Source organism: Microplitis mediator, chromosome 11, assembly GCF_029852145.1.
Source record: "Microplitis mediator isolate UGA2020A chromosome 11, iyMicMedi2.1, whole genome shotgun sequence".
In the NCBI taxonomy this organism is placed as follows: domain Eukaryota; kingdom Metazoa; phylum Arthropoda; class Insecta; order Hymenoptera; family Braconidae; genus Microplitis; species Microplitis mediator.
In genome coordinates this window covers 4,288,383-4,306,895 of record NC_079979.1, presented here as the reverse complement: position 1 = coordinate 4,306,895, position 18,513 = coordinate 4,288,383, and the positions used below count along the sequence as shown (strand labels likewise).

Below are 18,513 nucleotides of genomic sequence, written 5' to 3'. Positions count from 1 at the left end.
TTTGAAAACAGTGATAAATTTATTGTTGACTATGATGATGATGATTATGATTATTATTTAATGAAATAATGAAGTTATGAATAAGGATAGATGTAATTGATAAAATAACTTTTATCTGAAGACTGAGTTTTATTATAAAGTGTAGATTAGATTTGATCAGTAATAACAGTTGTGCTCGTCAATAGTTCTCGGAGAGAAGTGAAGTTACATCAGCCGGCAGAGAGATCTCTGACTCTCCACTCTTCGACTTCTCCCACCATTCTCATATTCACACACATACTTATGCAATATATGTACTTATACATATCAACGTTCTTTTTAATTATATACTGATACATTTATACTTCCTACTAATACACGTACGAGATATGAGTTTACACATCTACGTTCTTTATTTATCCGTTCTATGATTTTACTTATTACTTATATTATTTATATTCCATTTTCCTGTACTTAAATACAATCTTTTAGTTAATTATTCTATATTTAATTATTTAATACAATTGACATTATTATTTATCATGAAAAACCATTATAATTATTTTAATGCTATATTTCTATATTTCTATTAATTTATTTATTATACGAGTCACTCTTTATTTAATATGTATATATATTAAATATAATAGTTGAGTTCTTGTGATATAGTTTTCATTTATAAGTAACATTTATTTATTAAATATATCCTTTTCTTATTTGTTTATAGAGTATGCATTTGTTTATAACCATATTTACTGTTAACTATAGAACAAGAGCCTATTCATGATTTTTATGCGTGTGTTTTGTTTAGGTTTTAAGTATCGGGTGACAGGAAACGTTCCAAGACCACTCAGACTATATTTATATTTCTCTGAATACAAATTAAAGATTTATTTATCTATTTATTTAAAGTTTCTTATTATAAAATATTATTTAAATTATTGACTAAATATTGACAAGACGCAATAAGTGTTGTAAGATAATATATAATTTCAAATGAAATTTAAATGCGCGCCCATTTATGGATCTCAAGTTCATTAATTAATCAACAGGTGGAGGCACCTGAGGCCAGTGAGGACATAACAAGCGCAAGTAAAGAACAATTATTTAATTATTTAAAATTAATTTTATTGTAAATAAAAAAACAATTTAATAAACAACATTTCAATAAGGCTGAACTGTATTGATTAAATTTATAAATTTAATTCTTTTTTCTTTCGTCTCTACAAGTTCGCAGATAACCTGATTAGCGTAGTAAAAAATTGCTATTCAACAATTTTGATCTTATTGACGTCAAATAAGGATGGGCGATATCGATGTTTGAACCACCGATCCCTGATAGCCACACTTTAAGGCTCGGCCGTTAGGTACACTCGTCATTAAGGCTGGGCCGCACCTAACGAAGTCCTGAATTTAAGAATTCTAATTATTTATTAAATAATTATCATAACAGCAATTTTATTAGCTTCCGACTAAAAGCAGAAGACGAACTTCCTCGGAAGATTTTCATCATCCGAGTCCCATAAATATTCAAAAAGTAATTAGAATTCTTAAATTCAGGATTTCGTTAGGTGCGGCCCACCCTTAAGGCTGGGCCGCACCTAACGAAGTCCTGAATTTAAGAATTCTAATTATTTATTAAATAATTATCATAACAGCAATTTTAGTAGCTTCCGACTAAAAGCAGAAGATGAACTTCCTCGGAAGATTTTCATCATCCGAGTCCCATAAATATTCATAAAATAATTAGAATTCTTAAATTCAGGATTTCGTTAGGTGCGGCCCACCCTTAATGCCTGGTCCCCTGCATGGCTAAGATTCTATAGTGGTCTATAGTCTGGGGGACCAGGCATTAATGACGAGTGTACCTAACGACCCTAATAGCCACTTTGCATTGAAATTGACGGTAATTTGATGTTGAAATTACCTGAAATCTGCTGCCCGAATTTACAGACAATTTCACAGCAAAAGTTGAAAATGAAAATTTGCGGTTATTTTTCGCCCTGATAGCCACCCTAACCGTGAGTTAACTATACAAGCTACTGCCGTATTCTAAAGGTAACTTGAAGGAAAGTGTTTGAGAGCAAGCAGTTACCTTTAAGTTGACAGTAAATTGTCTGTAACTTTTTATTCAATTTGACTACAAGTATTACTGTCAGACAATGACGTTAAGTTGATTGAAAGTTTCACTTCAAATTGACGGCAAGTTTTTCTGTCAAGTTACATTCAAGCTACTGCCGTATTCTGAAACCAACTTAAAGGAAAGTATTATCCAGGCAAGCTTGCCAGAAACTTTCTTGTTAAGTTAGCCGAAAATGATGAAAATCGTCCAAGGAAGTTCGTCTTCTGCTTTTAGTCGGAAGCTAATATAATTACTGTTATGATAATTATTTGATAAATAATTAGAATTCTTAAATTCTATTATTTCGTAAGGTGCGGCCCAGCCTTAACGACAAGTTTCTGGCAAGCTTTGGCTGGATAATACTTGCGTGCAAGTTGATGTAAATCAACTGCCATCATCTGAATGTAATTTAACAAGAAATCTTGCCGTCAATTTGAAGTGAAACTTTCAATCAACTTAACGTCATTGTCTGACAGTAACACGGCTTGATGAAGCTGGCCCCCGTCAATTTTGATTTTTACACTTTTTTAATTTTTCAATGCCCCAATCGTTTGTTCGTCGATTGTTCGTTATTGTCCGTCAATTGTTGTTGTTTGTTCGTTTATTGTTTATTTATAATTAATTAATTAAATTTTCATCCTCAACTTATCGTCATTTTATTTCTTTCTGTTATGAATCAATTAATATTCGTTTTCATTTGTTCTATCATAATCTTTGTTTGTTCGATCATAATTAACGTCTTTTCGCCTTTTATTATCAATTTTAATTAATTAACATCTCATTACCAGTATAGCTATGTCGCGCATGCGCATTAATACTTATGACGTATTGGGATCTCTGTCCAGATGCCCGGGAACATTTAAATTCATGATTTAATACAAAAAAAAAGTGAATATCCAATCAAACAAGATATGAATTTTTAATTGTACTTGTCGTTAAAAAATTAAATAAAATAATCTCAATATTGATGTTGTGAATAATCTTAATATACAGCATCAATTCGAATAGTTAGTAAATTAGTTATTAATTAATGAAAAATATAAGTGAAAATCAATTTTATCATGCTTTTCAGCGAACGTCTCTGCATTCAAAGTGAGTGCACACATTTTTTATTTACTTGTGAAAATTTTATGTTTGGAAATTTTTGGTTTGTGTATGTGTCCTACCGAAAATTCTCATAGAATCCACTCAAATGTGACAAAAACCGAATAGAAACCAATACATTCTATGGGATTCTATGCGGTTTTTGTCACATATATTTGAGTGGGTTCTATGGGAATTTTTGAATAGGGTGAAGATTTCCTGTGCGTGTATATTTATATATGCTGAATTTGGAAGCAAGTTTTCCATTCATTTGTATAAATTAGATTATTTTCAGTTTTAATATCTACTGTAAAAATTAAATATCTTAAAAAAACGATTTTTTTTTTGTTATAATTTTTATGGCCGTATATAATTAATTCTTTGCATAATTATATTCTTCTCTCAATAGGTTCATTTTTGAGTAAATAAAACCAACATTGATTTTTATGTATATTTATTCATTACTCAAGTATCACAATTTAGACTATTGTGAAATCAAAAAACATGCTAATCTGACACCAATTCGATTAATTACTAAAAAGAAGTTAAGAATAAAAAACTATTTCATTCTTAACTTCATACCTTCTTATCGAGTGATAATGAATACAATTAATTTTTCTATAATTTTCAAAATATAACATATTTATTATGATGTCTCTAAGACATTAAGAACTATGTTGATGTTTTTCATTTTTTATTTTAAAAATTCTGGTTACAAAATTTGGTAGTAAAAATTTAATACAATTGATTATACGGATCTCAGTAAAGTTGCACGCATTTTTATTTTTTGATTGATCTGTTTAGTAACAAAAATAATATAATAAGGTAAATTTTACTGTTTGATGTCTTCAATTAACTTAATTGGATGATTCAATATTTACTTCTTGGGGGCCAGCTTCAGCAAGCTGAAACTCACAGTTACGAATGTAAAAAATAAAGATATATATGGTTCATAATATCATAATTCAGAATGACAAATTATCACCTTGTCAAAAACATCGGATCTCTAATCTTCACATCAACACATACTCAGAATTTACAATATTCATTCTTTCGTAATAAAGAATTAACAATATTTAGAATGACAATATTTCAGAAATCCAATACTTCCGAAATATTCAAACTACGAACGCCAATTCTTCAGAATTACATTTTATACGAATGACCATTTTAGTAAAATTTTCTAAGCTTTGCTGACAGTCGGTATTACAGACTTTCCCTATGAATTTACCATTATCATGTAAGTGCTTTGCCGGATTGATTGGGTTTAAAAAATTTGTATGACTCGTTATGTAATAATTATATATGAATTTAACGAGTTTAATTTGTATTAAACGATTAAATTGAATGTCTTTAATTAAGATAGAAGTGCTATTTGTGGCCAGTGTTTTATTTTTAGACCTTTAATATTTCATTTTAATTAATGGAGAAGTATAAAAAAAAATAAAAATTCATTATATCATTACGTACCTTGCGTATTATTTTATTAAAATTTTTGAAGTAACCAAAACTCTCACTAAAGTGGCCACAAATGGTACTTCTATCCTATATGAATTATAAAATAAAATTCAAATAAGTTATTAAAAATAATACACGGATCAATGTCCAATAGAATAAATTAATTATTCTTGAATTATAATTATTATTTAAAATATTGGACCTAATAAAACATAAACATATATGTTAATTATAAATTTATAAATAAAATATTTCCATTTTAATGACAAGCTCCTAAAAAAGTAGTGTTCTGATCAATTTTAAGAGCTTGGCATTGAAATGAAAGCATCTAGAAAACAATGCAGAATTTGCAAAAAATTTATCAGTGATAATTTGTAGAAAATGAAATTGTCTACAAAAAAAGATCTCATGACATTTTATGATAAGTCCGATAGTTTCGCCGGAAAAGTAAAAAGATCTCGAAATTTACTCTAACTTACTTCGAGCTCCAATAACTTTTGAACAGATGGATTTATTAAAAAATGATAAGAGACTTTTTTTGTAGAGCGTTCAATTCCCTACAAAAAATATATCCTGAACTTATCTGTTCAATAAGCCATCGCCGAGGTATAAAATTCCAAAATTAAAATTTTTTTTTTCCCATGTTAATTAAATGGAAAATAGAAAATCGTGAATCGCCACCTTTAAATATTAATATTAAGGTCTCATGTTTTAACGGGGTCTTTGTCTAGAGATACTCTGTCGATTTTTCAATGTTCTTCAAGAAAAAAAAACAAAGTCGATTTTTTGAGACACTCTAGTATATACTGATATACATCAAGATTAGTTTCGATTAAAATTTAGTTTATTTAAATTGATAATATTTAAAATCTATAAACTATTTTTAAACAGATGAGTTTATATTGTTTATTAGTATGTGTTAAAAAAATTATGTGACTAATTTTACGATTTTATGTTGAAGCTTAATTAATTATAACTCAACTATTCTTTACAAACATGAATAAGTCAATATTCGCTAATTCTGAGTGCCAACCGAACCACTTTTTGAAATTAGTGGTTCGGTTTGCCCTTGGAATTAGTAAACGTTCATTTATTTTCACTTATTCATGTGTAGAGAGTTATTAGAACTTAATTATTATTGTATCTTAATTATGATATATCATATATCTAATATGTACCCATAAATAATTCTTAATTAAAGTGTTTATATACAATTAACGGATTGGAACTCTTCAAAAAATAATTTGGAGCTTGAAGGAATTACTTAATTTCATTAATATTATCCCATACCAGAGAAAATTTTTTCATCGAAAGAGTAGTAAAATCAATAAAATTATCTGTTAAAAAAAAATTTGAAATCGCCCCAAAAACAAATTCTCTGTAAATGGTTGCGCCAAGTACACGTTCAACATTGATCTCAGGTTGCATAATAAATAATATTTTCACAAAAAAGGCTGAAATCATAAAACACCAAGTAACTGAGATTTTTAATAATTAAAAAAAAAAAAAAATTTTTAAATAAAAATGAAAAAAAAAATACTTGAACGTACTTGGTGTGCGTAAATGCAAAAAATGAATTATTCAGTCATGTGATATGTTTTGAATATCTTACTCTTATATCTTACTCTTAAATAATTTTTAAAATTGAGTTTAACAGCGCACACCAAGTACGTTCAAGTATTTTTTTTTTTTTTCATTTTTATTTAAAAATTTTTTTTTTTTTTAATTATTAAAAATCTCAGTTACTTGGTGTTTTATGATTTCAGCCTTTTTTGTGAAAATATTATTTATTATGCAACCTGAGATCAATGTTGAACGTGTACTTGGCGCAACCATTTACAGAGAATCTGTTTTCGGGGCGATATATATATTTGACATTAAAAACAAGAAATAAGGGACAAGAACTAGAAAGTATAATACATAAAAATTCACCAATCAAAGTTTATGAAAAGTTAAATCTGTGTTATTATATAGAGTTAAGAAAATATTATGAGCGAATAATAAACATTCTTATTTTCTTACAAATCAGAATGTCAGCCAAAATAATGCTAAAAATATAAATAATTAATTATTATACAAGCAGATATTATTACCTATTGATTGGAGTTACTGTATCTTATATATTCGAATACTATAGAATTGAAGTCATGATCATTTTAATTTTTTTAAATTATTCTCTAATGCAATATAATTTAATAATAATTTAAGAACCGTGTATTTAGATGTTACTTTGTTATTATTATTTTTTTTTTATCTAAAATAATGAGAGACATTATTTTCTAATGGTGTATTCGGTTGCTTGCTCAGAGTACGTAAATCTCTATGTATTAAATTATTTTAGAGCATAATAGTTCAGAACAAATAAATAAAAACGTAAATGCAGAGTAAGTAAATGTACTCCGAGCAGTCAAGAGTAAGCAACGGAACATGTCAAAATTTCTCATAAATTAGAAATGTTTTATTTACAAAAATAAAACATGCATTCTAGAAAAATTTTCAAAAAAAGTTATTACTCAATCTCTAATTAGTTTGTAAAGTTTTATTGATCAATTTTTACAGTACTACAATTGATTACTGAATTGTTTATTTTTTGTGTATGTTGAAAAATTTTAATAGAATAATAAAATAAATTCAATAAAATTCACAAAAACAATTGCTTACAAATTTTTATAATTTCTTTCAATCATTATAACTTAGTTAATAATATATGCATCTTTAGTAATGCAAACCTGATGAACATTATTAAATATTGTATATTTTTACATGTTACATGTGAAGTACACGGATGCACTTATACATTTAACGCGTATGTGTGTTCATAGATTGGGGCCCCTGATGTATTGAAGTAGAGAAATCTTTGAATCGACAAGTTTTCGAGCTGAGCTGTTAGGGTTAACGATTTTTGAATAAAGTTGATATATTTAGTGAGGTGTTGAGTAGGTACATTCTACCATCCTTACATCTGAAAAAGTTAAAAATGAGTAAATAATTTAAATCTGATACTTTGATTGAGTAAAAAAAATTATAAGCTTCGCTACAATGAAGGGAGTAAAAACATACCATATCCGGTTTTGCTGAAAGTTTTTGTGATAACGGGGGAAGGCCTCGCTGCATCGGGGGTTTCAATAGCCGGCCGAAAAACCAGGGCAGCTTCTTTTAATTGAGGAGCGTGACATCGGATAGCTAAATCATAAATCACTGGAGCATTTTCTTCTTCAAGATATTCAAAGACAATCGACTGTTCGCACATTTTTTTCAGTCTTATCAATTCATATTTATCAGCAGCTTCTAGCAAATACTCTGAATGATCATTTAAGTTACAGACCTTGTCAGTATAGATATATTCCACAACTCTTTCAAATATCTTTGCATCGATATCCCTAAGAGTTAATTTAGAATTGTTATTGCTGTCGGATGTTTGTTGATGACGAACAACTTTTTCGTACAATACAGGACAACGTTTTTCTAAAAGATTTCTATGCACTGGAAATGTATTATCCTGCACCTGGATGTCAACAACATCACCACTATCTTTTTGACGTTTATATAATTCAAAGTAATCATTTGGTATCTCGACAATTAGAGTTTTATTTGACAAACATTTCATCCAAGGATAACGGTCACAATCGAAGTAAGAAAAAACTTCTATGTGCAGTGTCATGGTATTGTTTGGAAGCAGTTTTTCTTTTGGTCTATTGAAACGGGAAGGAATGAAATCTGGGTCTTCACGATTAGTATAAGTACTTTGGTCACTCAGTCCAATGTAAAGATGATTTTTGTCGATATCAACCAGGTAAAAGTTACAGATGTCATCATCCATTCCGCTTATAGGGATGAATGATAAACTCAGTCCACCAGGAAATAACTTTGACCTTGAAATTTTCAATTCGACCTTCCACTCGATTAAGTGACCCATAATGTCTTCAGAAAAATTTTCACTCACAGTAACGGGGTCCTCATGTCCGTTACAGTCTGCTCGTTCAAGTAGTTGATTTATATCCGGTATTGCCCATGATTTCAATGTTTTACGAAAGCTTTGATATCTTTTTAGAAGCATTTTAAATTGACACAACTTTTATCTTTTGATTCCTGCGATGAACACAATTAGTATAATTTTCTAATACAAAGCATCAATGACGTGGCAATAAGATATAATTACTATAGTGATTTGTCGCTATGACCACGCTTCCGTTTGCCAAGATTAACTGTAACCATCAGTGCAGCCAGATCGTGATACGGAAGCCTGGTTGGCTCACCGTCAACACATAAAAATGTGGCGCTTCTCTCGCTCACAGGTTAACTAGTACACGAGTCATGGAGACTAGAGTAGAGGAGCCCGAACTTGGGCTATCGCGTAACATGGGAAAGAGCTCACCGTGAAGTAGTTCTACAGTCCCCTGTTGAAGTCTCTGTACGAGGATTAGAGGGGCTTGAATTTAGTAAAAAAGGGAAGTAAGGACTGCCTTTTTAATGAAATAGACGGGAGAATTTTTGAACAGAGTCGTTGCAGCAAACGACAGTCAGTTGAGCCAAAAATTGCCTGTTTGACGGGTGATCTGTAGCAATTTTTTTTTTTAACTTAACAAAAGGCCGAAAAATTGCTCATTCATGAAGTTAGAAAATTTCATCGTTTATGCCGATTATACACCTAAAAGCAGTTACGAAGAGAAAAAAATTGTTATAACCGATTCCATGGAAGTTGAGTTCATTCATAAAAATAAGCACATAACTTGGCTCAAGGCTCCAAAATTGACCAGTAAAAATGTTGTTCAAGAATTACTCGAATCTTACGATGATTTGATATTTCCTCAGGTTTCCGTACTCGACCAGTTTTAATTATACGAATAATTTGTAGCTATTTGAATTTAAGAATGCACTAATTTCTTTAAAAGATAACACACATCCTTATAAAGGAGAAACATTATATGCAAACGTTTCATGCATCGACAAAATTTAGATTAATGAACTTGTTTAAATAATTTAACTAAAGATTTTAAGCACTTTATATAATTGGTTTTGATATATAAATAAACTGATATTCCATAATATTCCTATTTCATATGCATTGTATTTACTTACACAATAGATATTTTCAATAACCTGTATCAGGTCTGATCATGCCCATCCGGGTAAATAAATTATAGATAAAAAATGGCTCTATATAATTATATATAATTATGCATAACTATATACAATCATATATAATTATTTCTACAATAATACACGGAAAGAAAATTATAGCAGCGGTTCCCATAATTTTGTGAAATTTTTTCCTATACCATCATAGGAATTACGACCATAAATTATGGGAGCGGTTCCTATAATTATGGGAATGATACCCATAACACTATAGGAATGGTTCCTATAATTATAGGAATGGTTCCTATAATTATAGGAATGGTTCCTATAATTATAGGAATGGTTCCTATAATTTATAGGAATACTTTCTATAATATTATGGGAATCATTCCTATAATTTATGGGAATGGTTCCTATAATAGTATGGGAACTATTCCCATAATATTATGGGAATGATTCCCATAATGAAATTGCAATGGTTCCCATAACATTATGGGAATAATTCCCATAATATTATAGGAATAGTTCCTATACCAATATGGGAACTATTCCCATAATAGTATGGGAATGATTCCCATACCATTATGGGAATGGTTCCCATAATATTATGGGAATGATTCCCATACCATTATGGGAATGGTTCCCATAATATTATGGGAATGATTCCCATACCATTATGGGAATGGTTCCCATAATGGTATGGGAACTATTCTCATACTATTATGGGTATGGTTCCCATAATATATGGGAACCATCCCTATAGTAGTATAGGTACTAATCCCATACCATTATGGGAACCATTCCCATAATGCATAGCAAAACTTCCCATAACTTTCTTTCCGTGTAGTTAAAAAATATAAAAAATTGGGGCGTGTGCAGGATTTGAACCGTGGACCTCGCGCTCACAAGTTTAACTCGCTACCCGTTGACCTAAGAGATTGACTTGAAAAGTGAGTTTCGTACAAACTTTGAGTAATAAAAATCTTATACGTGATAAGATAAAATTTATAACCACTATACATAACCTAAAAATTAAAAATACCATATCTAAATGTCTTAAAGTTATTATAACAAATATTTTAGTTAAAAAAATTGTCTGTTCTGATGTGTTTTTTTTTTCTGTTTAAATTTTGTCACTTGCATATTATAATATATGAAATGAATGCAATCTCATGAACGAAATAAGCCTATAAGTGCATAACGAAATTGGAATTCAACACTTGAAATCGTTATATAATTTCAGTTGTCTAATTATCTAACAACGAAGAGTTACTGAGCAATTGAAATTGTTTATAAATAAATACTTTAATTTAACGCTCATTAATTGACAATCTTTACTTTTCTATGTAACATTTCTCATAACTATTAGTTGTTAGTTCAATCGCAAGTATTGATTTGTTGATCAGCTTTCTTTATTTTTGTTATTGGATGTAAAATATATGATAATAGTCACTTTTATCTGAAAGCTTTAAGGGTGGGCAGCACTAGCCGAAATTTACTTTTCTAATTACGTTTTGAATAATTAAGTCACTCAAATGATGAAAATCCTCCGAGAAGTTTGTCTTACCCATTTTTTCGGAAGCTATAAAAATTGTTATAATAACAATTGATTAATAAATTGAAAGAAAGTAAAATTAAAAAATTCGGTTAGTACGTACCACCCTTAGTTAAATTTGCTAATGGGCATAACAGAACAAGTAATTTGACAATAATACACTGAGAAAAAAATTTTCTACTAACAACTAAATTTTAGTTATGACAAGAAAATGATTTGATTGCCCATTGCCAATCATATATTTGGTTGTTTTAACTAAATATTTTATAATCCACCAACAAAACGAGTGATTAGAAACTATGAAATATTTAGTAAAGATAATTACGCGTTTAGTAGCAAGCATAAAATCAAATTGATGACCTGTAGTGTTTATAAAGTAGTCATAATGAAATGTATGAGTGATCATTCTAGAGAATGAGTTATTGATAATAATTAAATATTATTTTGAAATGACAGAATATTTATTGAACAGTTCAATGAATGCATATTTAGAAAAATAATTTATTTCCTTCACAAGTACTTCTTTTCGTACTGACAAAAATTGTTCAGGAAAAATATTAATATTAAACATTAATATCATAGTGTAATACAGTGTACCCACATATTACTGTAGAAAAATTTCTGCGGATAACTCGTCCCATATATGCTTCAAGTTGGGAATATAATAATTCTGAAATAAGTTTCTTACCAGGGACACCACAAATGGTGGGCGCGATCTAGTGGCGAGCATCGAACTACTCCAGCTGCTGCTGCCTAACACCATAACTTTTAAATCAATAATCATTAAGTTCAAATATTTATTTATTAACCTCTAACAAATATATATATTTATTCTAAATGAATATATTTTTTTGTATCTAAATAATATTTATTAGAGTTAATATAATAATATTTTGCTCTAATATTTGGATTTGTTGGCACTATAAAATAGTTTAGTTGTCCATTAAATAAATATTTTCTTAATTCTACCATATGATTTTATTATCTTAGAGAGAGAAATATTAATGTCAACCAAATAGAGTCTATTAAATCATGTGTTAGAATGATAAAATAGATTATATTGACGTAATAAAATTTAGTTGTCCCAAATAATTTTTAGCTTAATATAATTCAACAAAACCAATTTAATTGTCCAAAGAGAAATTTTTTCTCAGTGTAATAAATAAATACCCATAAAAATCAATATTGGTTTTATTTACTCAAAAATGAACCTATTGAGAGAAGAATATAATTATGCAAAGAATTAATTATATACGGCCATAAAAATTATAACAAAAAAAAAATCGTTTTTTTAAGATATTTAATTTTTACAGTAGATATTAAAATTGAAAATAATCTAATTTATACAAATGAATGGAAAATTTGCTTAAAAATTCAGCATATATAAATATACACGCACAGGAAATCTTCACCCTATTCAAAAATTCCCATAGAACCCACTCAAATATATGTGACAAAAACCGCATAGAATCCCATAGAATGTATTGGTTTCTATTCGGTTTTTGTCACATTTGAGTGGATTCTATGAGAATTTTCGGTAGGACACATACACAAACCAAAAATTTCCAAACATAAAATTTTCACAAGTAAATAAAAAATGTGTGCACTCACTTTGAATGCAGAGACGTTCGCTGAAAAGCATGATAAAATTGATTTTCACTTATATTTTTCATTAATTAATAACTAATTTACTAACTATTCGAATTGATGCTGTATATTAAGATTATTCACAACATCAATATTGAGATTATTTTATTTAATTTTTTAACGACAAGTACAATTAAAAATTCATATCTTATTTGATTGGATATTCACTTTTTTTTTGTATTAAATCATGAATTTAAATGTTCCCGGGCATCTGGACAGAGATCCCAATACGTTATAAGTATTAATGCGCATGCGCAACATAGCTATACTGGTAATGAGATGTTAATTAATTAAAATTGATAATAAAAGGCGAAAAGACGTTAATTATGATCGAACAAACGAAGATTATGATAGAACAAACGAAAATGAATATTAATTGATTCATAACAGAAAGAAATAAAATGACGATAAGTTGAGGGGGGCTAAGTTAAGGATGAAAATTTAATTAATTAATTATAAATAAACAATAAACGAACAAACAACAACAATTGACCGTCAATAACGAACAATCGACGAACAAACGATTGGGGCATTGAAAAATTAAAAAAGTGTAAAAATCAAAATTGACGGGGGCCAGCTTCAGCAAGCTAATTTGATAGATTAATTTTTTTTATTGATTGTCTGATTGTTTTTCTACCTAAATTAATTTTGCAGTAGAATTAAATTTTTAATTAGTAATTACCATAGCGCATGCGCAAAACAGCTTATATTCTGTATAAGTATATACTCAACAGATTCAAAAAATTTGGAATCGCACGCCTTCATTGCCTAATTTTCATCTTTGTTACTTACTGAAGCTGCATTCGTCTCGGGCGCTTTCAGCGGAAATATACCCTAATAGCCACTTTGCATTGAAATTGACGGTAATTTGATGTTGAAATTACCTGAAATCTGCTGCCCGAATTTGCAGACAATTTCACAGCAAAAGTTGAAAATACAAAATTTACGGTTAATTTTTCTTCAATTTAAAAGTAAACTTTTACGAAAAAAAACAGTCGGTAATGTTCATTCTTACCATTTCAGAAGGTAAGCAAATTTATACATAAAATTGTCTACAATTTGAGCGTAAAAATAAACTTAACAATTTTTTAAGTCAAATTAACGATAAATTGACATAAAATTTGCCTGAAAATCAAAGACAACTTTTTTATAGTCAACTTTTGAAGTGAATTTGCATTCTAATTCGGGCAGTAAATTTACGTCAAATTGAGTAGCAAGTTGCATACAAATTGTCGTAAAAAATGGAAAAGTCCGAAGTTGACGGAAATTTTAGGAAAAATTCAACGAAACTTTTGTACAGTAAACTTTTGCTAAAGCAAACTGTGCTATTAGGGTATACTTATATGCATATACATAATTGACATCCGCGTATTTTTATGTTGGTATAGGCATAATAAGTGCAAGTATAAATACTTTCAAGTCGAAAATAATGTATTTTTAATTATATTTTATAACATTTATAGTAATGAAAAAATTAACTGCGTATAATTTTATTCTCGTTGAGTGTTTTTTTTTAATTTAGAATTAAAATTTATAAACTATAATTTTTTAAAACTAAATAATTTTTAAATTTTACAGCCCTGAGCATATAATTTTATCTCTCCAAGTTGCCAACACTGGTTCTTTGATAATACCCGGAGATATGTGAAATTTCTCTTAATTCGATAATCAGTTATTATCACCAATTATCAATGTTAATTTGTTGACATTACCAATCAATACTATCATGTTGGAATTTCGTGATAGATAAACTGGAGCAATGTCTGATAATGTAAGTCCAATATCAAATTTCTACTTCAACATTTAAGCCTTACACACATTATTACAATATAAAACAAAATTGATTTTTTTTATAATGTCAAATAGGGGGCTTTTTATTTAATCAGTCTAGATTAGACTATCAAGATCATTTAGTTAACATCTGAGAATGAAATTGAGTTCAATTGGAATTTAAATCTGTTATAAAAGTTAGTACCAAGAATACGGTATAAAGTTACTATTTTTCTAAAAAATTTATTAGTGTTAAATCTTTCTTACTTAAAATTTTTTCAGACTTACGATCTAAAATGTTGTCATCAAAAAATTTATTATCAAATATTGGATCTCCAGTTTTAAGTCGCAAACTCTCGTTATTAAAAACTCAAGGATTCATTAATGGAAAATGGGTCACTTCTCAAGGAGGTACCAAATTCGAAATTTTAAATCCATCAAATCAGTCTGTGATTGCTTCAGTCCCCGACATGAATGCTCAGGATACCAAGCTAGCTATCGACGCAGCCACAGAAGCATTCAAAAGCTTCCGTAACACTACTGCTAAATATCGTGCCAACTTGCTACGAACCTGGTACAATTTGATGGTTGAACACTCAGAAGAATTAGCTAAAATATTAACCCAAGAAAATGGTAAATCTCTAGCTGAATCACGTGCTGAAATAGCTTACGGCAATTCATTCGTCGAGTGGTTTTCCGAAGAATCGCGTCGTATTAATGGTGAAATTCTGCCACCGACAACAGACAATCGTAAACTGATGATTCTCAAACAACCTGCAGGTGTAGCAGCACTTATTACACCATGGAATTTTCCACATGCAATGATTACACGAAAAGCTGGCGCTGCAATAGCTGCTGGTTGCACGTGCGTAATAAAACCCTCAGAAGATACCCCATTAACGGCGCTGGCGCTTGCCCAATTGGCTGAAGAGGCAGGATTTCCTTCAGGTGTTATCAATGTTATCACGACGAATACGAATAATTCACCGAGTGTTGGTAAAACTATTTGTGATGACGAACGTGTCCGAGTTGTCTCATTTACCGGATCTACTCAAGTCGGTAAAATTTTGTATCGACAGTGTGCCGATAACGTTAAAAAGGTTTGCTTGGAGTTAGGTGGTAATGCACCGTTTATTGTTTTTGAATCAGCGAATGTTGAGCTGGCGGTCTCAGGTGCCATGGTTTGCAAATTTCGTAATACAGGTCAAACTTGCGTATCTGCAAATCGATTTTACGTACATAAAAATGTCTTCCATGAATTTACCAGTAAGTTTTTAGAGCATATGCAACGTGATATAGTATTAGGTGACGGTATGAAACCGGGTGTTACTCATGGTCCGCTTATTAAAAAGAGTCAGATTGATATGATTGATAATTTGGTACGTGATGCCGTAAACAAGGGGGCAAAACTTCACTGCGGTGGTAAACGATTAACAAATTTAGGGGAGCTTTTTTATTCTCCTACGTTGTTAACTGGTGTCAATGAGAATATGGAAATTTTTAAAAAAGAAATTTTTGGACCGATTGCTGTGATTCATGAATTTGAAAACGAAGATCAGGTATTAGAAAACGCTAACAATATTAATGTGGGGTTGGCGGGATACTTTTATTCGGAAAATTTATCACAGATTTTTAGAGTTGCGAGAAAAATGGAGGTGGGTATGATTGGAGTTAATGAAGGATTAATTTCGTGTGCCGAAGCGGCGTTTGGTGGAGTCAAAGAGTCGGGATTGGGTAGAGAGGGTTCTAAACATGGAGTTGATGATTTTTTGGATATCAAGTATCTATGTCTGGGTAATATCAAATATTAGAAATTTTTTGATAAGAATTTATTTAAAAGTTGACTTTCAAGGATATTGAGAAATTTTCCCATTGTTATAAGCTTATTAACTCTTAAAAGACTACTCATTACAGAAATACACAACTTGAAAGGATTTTGTGTAACGGAAACAAAATCGTATTTTTCTCCTATGAGAAAAAAAAATGAAAAAAATAGAAGCAAAAGTCTTGAAAAACACGTATTATTAAAGAATAAAATATACGATATTTTCAAGACCATCACAAGTTTTTGCATAAATCCTCATTTAACTATAACTTATTATATATATTTTAATATATTATATAATATTTTCACAGTGTCAGGGCAAAAAATATTCCCAAAGTAAAAAAATATGTACATTATTTTTATTATTTGTTAATCACTAAAAATATTGAATTTATAATTCTGTATATTTGAGATAAAAAATAAATTTTTTTTTGCGTAAAAAAAAAATCTTGACTTATTTTTTGGTATCACAAATGTTATCAAGGATTCCGCCAATTACATTTTTAAGTTCTTGATAATATACTTTTTTTATGCATTAAAAGAATTTATACATCAACATTAAATATAGTAAATAAATTTTTAATGTATCATATACTTTCTATATTGTCAATTATTTGGACTTTTACCTTATATTAATGATTATCATTAGGTACAATAGTTTAATAAGAGATATATGTTTATAAATATTGTTGTCTATTGGCGCGTACAACCAACACCGCGAATTTCTGGTATTTAGTATTGTACATATGATTTTAGATATCGAGTGAGGAAAAATAATTTGATGCATTGAAGTATTCTTGGAAAATATTTTAAATCTTATAAAATAGCTATATTAAGGGCATTCTCAGTCAATGCCCTCCACTTCTTAAAAATTTTTAATGACTTTCAACTGTCATAAGCGTGTCAAAATTTTATCAATTAATTTAAAAAAAAAATTGAAGCATTAATTGAAAAAAGGACAACGTAGTCGTAATTTCACCGAAATATAGATTTAAAAACAAATTACTTACAGTCGTTATCAATTAGGAGTTAAACGAAATTTGTTGAATAACTTTTAGCCTACTAAATTTAAAAATTCGAATTATAAAATTGACATGACGATTTTACGAAATTTTATTTAAGAAATATCGTTTAACTCCGAATTGATAACAACTGTAATTAATTTGTTTTTAAATCTATATATCGGCAAAATTACGACTACGTTGTCCTTTTTTTAATTAAGGGCATTCTCAGACAGTGCCCCCCACTTTTTAAAAATATGCATTGACTTTCAACTGTCATAACCGTATTAAAATTTTATTAATTAATTAAAAAAAAAAAAAACCTTAATTGAAAAAAAGATAACGTAGTCGTAATTTCGTTAAGATATAGAATTTAAAAAAATTTACTTACAATTGATATCAGTTGGGAGTTAAACGAAATTTGTTGAATAAATTTTAACCAACAAAATTTAAAAATTCGAATTATAAAATTGACATGACAATTTTACTGAAATTTATTTAACGAATTTTGTTTAACTCCTAATTGACATCAAGTGGAAATAATTTTTTTTTAAGTCTACATGTCCGCGAAATTACGACTACGTTGTCCTTTTTCAATTAATGCTTTAATTTTTTTTTAATTAATTGATAAAATTTTGATACATTTATGACAGATGAAAGTTAGTGAATTTTTAAAAAGTAGGGGGGGGGGGGGCTATCTGAGAATGGCCTCAATCTAAAATGAAAACAACCTCACAGTCGGCCACTTTTGTTGATCAACATGAACCGCTTCCTTAGCCTGGCGCCTCGAGAAATCTTTTCTTCTAAAATTTTTCTCGAATATAATGAGTGCTGACATCTTAAATAACTTTATCTCATGAATTTTACCCAATTCCAAATTGCATCCATAAAGTAGTGTCAACTCAAAGAAAAAACTGCACTTAAGGTAAAAGCACCAATTATTGACGGGGGTCCAATTATTGACGCCCTATCCTATTTTAGAACATATTTAATT

General features: G+C 29.2%; 2 protein-coding genes across 3 annotated transcripts; one reads left to right on the top strand and one right to left on the bottom strand.

Moving 5' to 3' along the window:
* Positions 1-7,175: 7,175 nt before the first annotated feature.
* On the bottom strand, positions 7,176-8,992 carry LOC130677276 (speckle-type POZ protein-like). Of its 2 annotated transcripts, XM_057483974.1 has the most exons (3): positions 8,802-8,992; positions 7,703-8,731; positions 7,176-7,604 (listed from the first exon to the last, which is right to left on the bottom strand). In XM_057483974.1, exons 2-3 carry the CDS (start codon positions 8,697-8,699, stop codon positions 7,564-7,566), a joined length of 1,038 nt encoding a protein of 345 aa, XP_057339957.1. In that variant the 5' UTR covers positions 8,700-8,731; positions 8,802-8,992; the 3' UTR covers positions 7,176-7,563. The 2 variants fall into 2 exon arrangements, with proteins under 2 accessions (XP_057339957.1, XP_057339956.1); XM_057483973.1 differs by having other exon boundaries at positions 7,703-8,991.
* A 5,544-nt stretch (positions 8,993-14,536) lies between these two features.
* LOC130677465 (succinate-semialdehyde dehydrogenase [NADP(+)] GabD) lies at positions 14,537-16,824 on the top strand. The gene is made up of 3 exons (XM_057484235.1): positions 14,537-14,694; positions 14,790-14,890; positions 14,976-16,824. The coding sequence occupies exon 3, from the start codon at positions 14,990-14,992 to the stop codon at positions 16,502-16,504; it is 1,515 nt and encodes a 504-aa protein (XP_057340218.1). The 5' UTR covers positions 14,537-14,694; positions 14,790-14,890; positions 14,976-14,989; the 3' UTR covers positions 16,505-16,824.
* The last annotated feature ends 1,689 nt before the right edge of the window (positions 16,825-18,513 follow it).